The 8,886-nt window shown below is 32.6% G+C and overlaps 1 protein-coding gene across 1 annotated transcript; it reads left to right on the forward strand.

The window, feature by feature from the left end:
• Positions 1–1,408: 1,408 nt before the first annotated feature.
• Positions 1,409–5,076, forward strand: LOC134690175 (uncharacterized). The gene is made up of 3 exons (XM_063550155.1): positions 1,409–2,786; positions 3,646–3,756; positions 4,665–5,076. The coding sequence occupies exons 1-3, from the start codon at positions 1,688–1,690 to the stop codon at positions 4,832–4,834; spliced, it is 1,380 nt and encodes a 459-aa protein (XP_063406225.1). The 5' UTR covers positions 1,409–1,687; the 3' UTR covers positions 4,835–5,076.
• Positions 5,077–8,886: the final 3,810 nt, after the last annotated feature.

The raw sequence follows: 8,886 nt of genomic DNA on the forward strand, positions 1-8,886 counted from the left end.
AGTAATTGATACATGAATATATTGTTATTGATTTTCTGTTATAATCTTATGTCCATTATGTGTGTTGTTCAGTGGACCGTTGATACGGAAGAAAAATTGCAAGTTGTGATATCAGTGTATAAGAGAACAAAACAAGCTGCGACGAATAACGCTTGATTAAAATAAAAGTATGTAGCGTTCAAATGTTCCCCGCCGATGCACATTTTTCAACTGTCAATGGGCAATAACTCCAATATATTTTGGGGGTTTCTTTCAGTCTTGAACAACCTTCATCCAAGGAGGTTATCTGATATAACCTCCTTGCTTCATCCAAGTTATTCACATATATGGCCTGGGATATTTATTTCATTAAAACTAGTAGTAACTTTGACAAGACTTTGCACACACACGTGAGAGCGCAAATAACAAAAGACGGCAGGGGCGGATCCAGCCATTTTAAAAAGGGGGTTCCCAACCAAGGACAAAAGGGGGGATGTTCCAACTATATGTCCCCATTCAAATGCATTGATCAGCCAAAAAAAGGGGGGTGTCAATATTCTCTTCCCCGAAACGTGATGCGGGACAATAAGGAGATGTTATTATAATTATCAACAAGACAACAGTGACCAAAGGCCATTATGCTAGCAAAGTGAAAATTTTGCCCCCCCCCCCTAAATCCGCCTATGCCGATGGTGTTGTCTGTTTTTATTCAACCATAGATTTGTACAGTAATGATCCTTCTTCCATATTTTGTTCAGACAACTATCTGGTGTATTTTTGAACTGTATTTCCTTGGTTCATATCGGGTGAGTTAAAATTGTCCGACCTTCATACATTGGGCTTCAGCTAACACATTCTGAGTTATTTAAGCACACACTATCAAACATTAAGCATACTTATTGGACTCCGCTCTGTTGACGGTAGCACTTGTTAAATTCGGGTAGAAATCACAACAGATCTATAAAGTTCTGATATCGAAGGTTTAGTTTTATAGATTTATAGAAACCCGAGTAAGTAAAGTTAACTCGAGAGTTTGAAGTGAACTCGGCCCTAATGTCTAAGGTAAGGCCCTGACTAAGCATGACAAATAATATTTTCTCATTGATTTGACGTCAGGCATTCAAGAGTTTCTCGAGTTTAACCCTGGCTCGGTGAGGGTTGGAACCAGGGTACGAGGGGTTAACTCGAGTGGTTCAAGTTAAATCGTCGGTGTTTGTTGAAACCGGATGCACTCTACTTCTAGGGATTGTCAGGTTTTCTCCGCCGGGCACTCTGGCTTCATCCACCAATTAAAACTGGCCGCCACGTATTAGCCTGCAGCGGTGCATAAAGGAGGCGTTAAAAGCACAGAAAATCGAAACTTATACTGTGTAGCAACCTTGGCATTCTCTTCCGTGCGGGCATCCCCGCAGTATGTCCGTCATTTGTCAAACTTTTAGACACCGGAAGTGGATGCCACGATTCCCAAACAAGCGTCTGCACTTTCTAGAAAATCAAGTTTCACACACATGAAGACAGGTTGACAATTACTAATCAATAGAGAACTATATTTTAATGACAGTTAGTTGATCATGTAGATAATTTAAATGACTCTGTATACCTTCCTGGCAGAGTATGGCCCCAACATATTTTGTTCCGAATCGTGACTTCATTATCTCTGGTTTGTGATTACGTGTTCCTCTGTGATAACCGGCAGTTAAATGTAAACATGGATCCATTCACTAAGAGTAGGGACATTTGTCGATGGTTTCAGCAAATAGGCATTCTTATTTTATTTACACAGCTTTTCTTATGTCAAAGTACTTGTGATGTTGAACTTGACACTTTGCAAAAAAGAAGTGCACCTGGCCTTAAAGCTCCCAAAAAACTTTGGTGGGCCAAAGAATTAACTCCAGATTTACATGTTGCTGGAGGTTTGATTGAAAGACAAATAAAATATGCAGCTGAGGCTGGATTTAAAAGCATTATTTCACTATTTAATGACTTGCGTGCTGGAGATTTTGGTGGGGAATACTTACCAACTGCATTTGAGGCAAGTCACATAGCTAAAATTGCTGGACTTCAATATCTTGCAGTATTAGAAGAAGATGAAGAATTTGCTTCTGAAGATGCAATAAGAAAATTGACTGAAGCTATTTCACAAGTAGAGAAACCAATTCTGCTACATTGTAATCGTGCATTTACAATAGCATATACAACATTGTTGTATTTGGCAAATCAATCAAGACATGATCCTAATTTTGTTCCACATGTTGACAGTGAAAAATTTTACAAAATGAGTGCACTTATGGGCAAAGATTTTACCTCAAATCATACCTTAAAAGCTGTGGTCGCAAAAGTCACTGGTGAACCAATTGTAGAAAATCCACCAAAACCAGAAACTGAGCCAGATGACTGGCTTGATTTCTGGCTGGCTCATCCTGTGTACAGAAACTGGTATACTGCTGGACAGATTAGAAAAGGACATTTACAGGAACTTGAGTTCATAGGCTTTAAATCTGTCATTAATATGAGACTTGATACAACACATAATGGAAAACCATCACAAGAAACTGTTACACTTCTCAATGTCCTAGATGGTACACCAACATATGACAAGGATTATAAACCTTTACGACAAACACATTCACATATAAAAAACATAATTCTTGATGCTTCAAAACAGAACCATTATATCTCTCCAACTTCACCAGTCAATTATGAACATCGACATTATGAAGAATATGGGGATGAGATTGGCTACAATGAAGATCTTCAGAGTGAACACATTAAAGAATTTGATCTCGACTACTACCTTTTACCCATAGGTAGGTTCTTTATTCATATCATTTCAGTATCATAACAAAACCCTTTCTTTTAGAGGCAGGTACTAAAAACAAATGTAGTTGCAGTGTTCCTGGCATGGCATATGATTTTAATAACAAAAAGATGTACAGCTCTTTTTGAGCTTGCTTCTGATACATGTACATGCAAAGTATGAAATCACTTCAATTGTTACTTTTGTACAGACTACAGTGTTACATGTACATATACATGTATATGATACTATGTAATTGTTGTACATTGTAGTTCTATATTATTGAATTGTTATATACTGCAAATGCAGGAGGTTGTTTTTCATTTGAATTACAGTAAAGTGATTTTGGAGAACTCATTGAATCAGATTATGTTCCAAGAGTTACCTCTGAAATAAGAGGTCATCTTACATGCACATTGTTATAACACTTAACAGTCAAATTTTTAAGAGAAACATATACCTGCACCTTATCACATTAAGCACGTTTTAAAAGTAAGCATACATGTAATGAAACAACATTTGTGTGATACATTTTCCTTTTTTTTTTAAATTCTATATCCTTGAAAGGCAAAAAAAAATAATCAGTCTTTCAATAGTATACATGTACATTGTACCTGCAAATTTGATTTTTGTTAGGCCTTACATGATGTATGACATTTCTATTCTTTTAACATGGTTAAGGAACTGAAAAAAGGCATATTTCTCTTTCTCTTTCTCATATTCAATGACTTTTTCCTACTCCCAACCTTTTTTTGTAAAATGTACAGAATGCAATTAGTGTTATTGTGCCATCCACTATTAGTTTATCAGGTAAATGAGTATGCACCAATGTAAAGAATAAACTAAATGTTCTTATTATTTATCAATAGAGTCAACTGGAAAGTATAGTAAAGAATTATTTGCAAAGTATAAAGATAAACTGCTAGAGATTGGAAAACAAGGTCCTGTGTTAGTTCATTGTGCCAGTGGAAAGAGAGTTGGTAAGGTTTTTGCTTATAGACACTAACAAATTTTGATTACCTATCTTTGTCAATATCATAGTAAAAGTGACAATAATTTTTAAAAAAGTCCTGCTTTTAGTGCTTAATATGATTAGGGTAATGCAGATAAAATTGAGAATGGAAATGGGGAATATGTCAAAGAGACAACAACCCGACCATAGAAAAAACAACAGCAGAAGGTCACTAACAGGTTTTCAATGTAGCGAGAAATTCCTGCACCCGGAGGCAACGTTCAGCAGGTATGCCTATGTCTGTATTTGTGTCAATTTATTCCAAAAGAGGGACAAATGAAACTGGAAGGACAGTCAAACTCATACATGTAGATTGAAAATAAACTAACAACACCATGGATAAAAATTAAAAGACAAACAGACAAATAATAGTACAAAAGTCACAACATAGAAAACTAAAGACTAAAGCAACACGAACCCCACCCTGGGTTGATCTCAAGTCCACCGGAAGGGTAAGCAGATCCTGCTCCACATGTGGCACTCGTCATGTTGCTTTTGTTATTAAGTTTGTTCAAAAGTTTGCAATTAGGAATACACAATCCCTATATGTAATAAAACAATTCAATGTAATAAACATCAAAATACAGATATAAAGGTGTTATTTTGCCTCACTTTACTTTTACAAAATAAAAAACAATAAAATGTACCATTTCATATTTATATCCCTTTATTAGGTATGTGTCTAGATGATAGATAAAAAAAGTGAATAAATAAAATATTTAATGAATGATTACAATAAGGCTAATAAAAACCATGTTGAGTTTGATTTTTTCATTGTTTTTTTAAATTGTGTGCCATTTGTAATAACTATTTATTACGAAACTAATGATGTGGTCTAAAAAGAGACTAAAAGTAAATTTCAAGCATATTTTTCAGCATTTATGGCAGTCCTCGCAGCAGCCTTACAACATGAGAAAGATTTTAAGTGGGCACTAAAAAGAATCAATGAACTAGGATTTGAAGTGAGTCGAACCAAGAACAGAGATGTTTATGAGATGTACTCTGCTTGGCTAAATCCAGATCATGGTAATAAAACAGAGTTATGATGAAAAAAAGACTAACAATACATTTTACATGTTTCTATTGCTCACATAACATATGACTTGTTACTGTTAAGTTTATTTTTATGTTTTTTTCATAAATGTCACCTCTAGGGAAGACTTCATGACTTGATGATAGTACTTGAAGAATCATAAGCTTACCAAAAAATTTTCATTTTTGTTCGACAAAGGACAGAGCCAATCTTTTTACTTTCTAGATATAAAAATTTATAAATATAAATAACCCACCACATTATTAGTGCTATTTAAAATGTAACTAATAATATTATAACATATTTTAAAGAATTATTTTCATTTTTGTTGACAAAGGACAGAGCCAATCTTTTTACTTTCTAGATATAAAAATTTATAAATATAAATAACCCACCACATTATTAGTGCTATTTAAAATGTAACTAATAATATTATAACATATTTTAAAGAATTATTCCTAAGGAATGATACCTATTTGTTCAAGTAATTTAGGTAAAATGCTTGATTAAATTGAGAATGGAAATGGGATACGTGTTAAAGATACAACAACCCACCCAATCAGCAGAAAGTAGCACAAGGCCACCAATGGGTCTTAGTGTACCGGTAAACATATTTGATTAAATAAATTCATATTAAATAATGTACACAATTTGGCATTTACATTTCAATACAATTAAATAATAAATAGGATCCGGAAACAAGCTGTCAACTTGTATTAAACCATTTCTCACCAATGGGTCTTCAACACAGCAAGATATCCTCCATCTGGACGTGGGATTGAAAACATGTTTTAAACAACATGCACAATCTCTAAATCGTCAAAGGTTTTGTAATTCCACTCTATTAATATTTTTGTTTTCTAAAAAATGTATTTAAAACTATTTAAAGAGAGATAACTGTGGTAAAAAATTTGTTTGTGATAAATATTTAAATATTTGTTTCTACTGATAATATTTGAAGAAGAAATTCACAGCATTTATTCAGTTATGTATTAATATGCATTATGCAATAAATATGTTATCAAAATGTAAGTTGTTACTGTATGCCATTTATGTCACAGAAAGTAAAATATATGAATCTGATAAAACATAAAAATCTCAGAAAGTTCTCCACTGCCAAGTGTTTGATATCAATTTTTCAATTTCTCCACAAACTTGTAAATTTTGCATTTATAAACCAAAGCAAAACATGCCAGTATTTACATGATAAGATCACATGTTATGTAAATTTTCTTTGTATGAAAGACTTAAATGAGGAGCAATTTAATATACATGTAGTTTTAAATTCAATTCTGTGATGAAATATTTTTTTGTAGCATTTCTATTTTTATACCCGTCACAAATTGTACTTGAAGTTTTAGGTTTTCCCCCTTTTACCTACATGTACATCTGTTCAGAAATCCATTTTTTACTCCACGACTGCAATTCTCTTATATGGTATACTATTGCTATTAGTGTTGCATTGAATTTACATTTTATTCTTTAAGGTTTGTATATCTATGTGCCATATGAATCCTGCTCAAATTTGTCAATCTTACTGTTATTATTACACATTTCAGTATCTACTAGTTATGTAAATTGTCATGTTTATGTTCATTGATATGTCAGATTGTGTAACTTGTCATATCAGATTATTTCATTAGAAAACTTTTGCATACTTTTTTATAGATGTGACCAATTGTAAAAAAGTATGAAAGTATCAGTTTGTACCATATATGTACAATTAAAATGACAACTTTTACATTGAACTGTATACAGAGGGCTATAAACTGAAATTACAAGTAATCCACAAGGCCATTAATAATATAGGAACTGCTTTATTTATTAAGATGTCTGTGTGCATGGTTGTAAGGTTTTTGTAAGTTGTGACTCCATTATTTTTGTTAATTTGAAAGATTGACCAGTGACTCTGTTAAGTTCAGTATTGACTGATCTGATGACCACCTAGAAAATCTAAAAGGCTTATTTTACATTGGTGGTCTTGTAATGTTTTCAAATATAGTCATGATAGTGGTCCCGAACATGTGGTTTAAGAAAACCAACTTATTTTGAAAATTATACCTTTTTTGAAAATTCAATTAATTGCTGCTGAAACATCCAAAATTAAGTTCAAAGAAGTAACCCTTTAATATAGTGATTCAGATTTTAGAAATTCAACTGTCTCAATATAAATAACATTTTATTTGACCATGGTCACTAGACAAAAGATAAACAGATTAAAACATAATGAATTATCATTGTTATGAAATTATAGATCATACATCTATTTATTTTGATTGTAATAAGGAAATGATATTATTATATTTATAACAAGGAATTAGTGTTTTATTGCCTGTATTGTTATTACATGTTTAAATTGTATTTAGACATTTAGTTTGTATTACTGAAAAATTTACTTTCAAACATTCCAAAAACAGGTATCTTTGTTTTCCAAAATTTCTTCAACTATCAGATTTCAATTTGACCTGAAATCTGTCTGTCTGTTTATACCATGTGTATTTCTTTCTACATTTTTTAAGTGACATTTCTATTTTTAGCTCACCTGGCCTAAAAGGCCATGTGAGCTTTTCTCATCACTTGGCGTCCGTTGTCGTCGTCGTCTGTCGTCGTTAACAATTTTTCAAACATCTTCTCCTCTGAAACTACTGAATGGATTTGAATGAAACTTAATAAGATTGTTCCTTAGTATATCCTGCACAAAATGTGCGCTTCGATTTTTGATCCGTCAAAAAACATGGCCGCCGTTACTAAAAACAGAACATAGGGGTCAAATGCAGTTTTTGGCTTATATCTCAAAAACGAAAGCATATAGAGCAAATCTGACATGAGGTTAAAATGTTCATTAGGTCAAGATCTATCAGCCCTGAAATTTTCAGATGAATCAAACAAACCATTATTGGGTTGCTGCCACTTAATTGGTAATTTTAAGGAAATTTTGCAGTTTTTGATCATTATCTTGAATATTATTATAGATAAAAATAAACTGTAAACAGCAAAAATGATCAGCAAAGTAAGATCTACAAATAAGTGAATATGACCAAAATTGTCAATTGACCCCTTAAGGGGTTATTGTCCTGTAATGACAATTTTTCACAATTTGTTCATCATATTTGCTAACTTTAAAAAATCTTCTTCTCTGAAACTACTGAATGGATTTGGTTAAAACTTAACACGATTGTTCCTTAGATTATCTTGCACAAAGTGTGTGCTTTGATTTTTGATCCGTCAAAAAATATGGCTGCCGTTACTTAAAATAGAACATAGGGGTCAAATGCAGTTTTTGGCTTATATCTCAAAAACGAAAGCATTTAGAGCAAATCTGACATGGAGTAAAAATGTTCATTAGGTCAATATCTATCAGCCCTGAAATTTTCAGATGAATCAAACAACCAATTGTTGGGTTGCTGCCACTTAATTGGTAATTTTAAGGAAATTTTGCAGTTTTTGGTCATTATCTTGAATATTATTATAGATAAAGATAAACTGTAAACAGCAAAAATGATCAGCAAAGTAAGATCTACAAATCAGTTAATATGACCAAAATTGTCAATTGACCCCTTAAGGGGTTATTGTCCTTTAATGACAATTTTTAATTGTGCTTCATATTTGCTAACTTTAAAAAATCTTCTCCTCTAAAACTACTCAACTAAATTCAACCAAACTTCAACTGAATGATCAGTAGGGTGTATAAAATAAAGTTTGTGCTTTATTTTTTATTTCGTCAAAAAACATGGCCGTCATGGCTAAAAATAGATCACAGGGTAAAATGCAGTTTTTGGCTTATATCTCAAAAACTCCAGCATTTAGAGCAAACAAGACAAGATGTTAAAGTATTTATTAGGTCAAGGTCTACCTGTCCTGAAATTTTCAACCGAATTGGGTTACTGGTTTTTCAGGTATAATGCCCCTGAATTGATGATTTTAAAGAAATTTTGCAGTTTTTGGTTATTATCTTGAATACTATTATAGATACAGATAAACTGTTAATAGCAAAAGTTAAGCAAAATAAGATCTACAAATAAGTCAATTTGACCAAAATTGTCAATTGACCTCTTAAGGAGTTAT

This window comes from Mytilus trossulus, chromosome 1 (assembly GCF_036588685.1).
Source record: "Mytilus trossulus isolate FHL-02 chromosome 1, PNRI_Mtr1.1.1.hap1, whole genome shotgun sequence".
Classification (NCBI taxonomy): Eukaryota; Metazoa; Mollusca; class Bivalvia; order Mytilida; family Mytilidae; genus Mytilus; species Mytilus trossulus.

Coding starts and splice junctions, on each gene's coding strand:
- LOC134690175 (XM_063550155.1), top strand. CDS start 1,688: ATGGATCCATTCACTAAGAGTAGGGACATTTGTCGATGGTTTCAGCAA. Junction 2,787..3,645: donor CTACTACCTTTTACCCATAG/GTAGGTTCTTTA, acceptor ATTTATCAATAG/AGTCAACTGGAAAGTATAGT. Junction 3,757..4,664: donor TGCCAGTGGAAAGAGAGTTG/GTAAGGTTTTTG, acceptor CATATTTTTCAG/CATTTATGGCAGTCCTCGCA.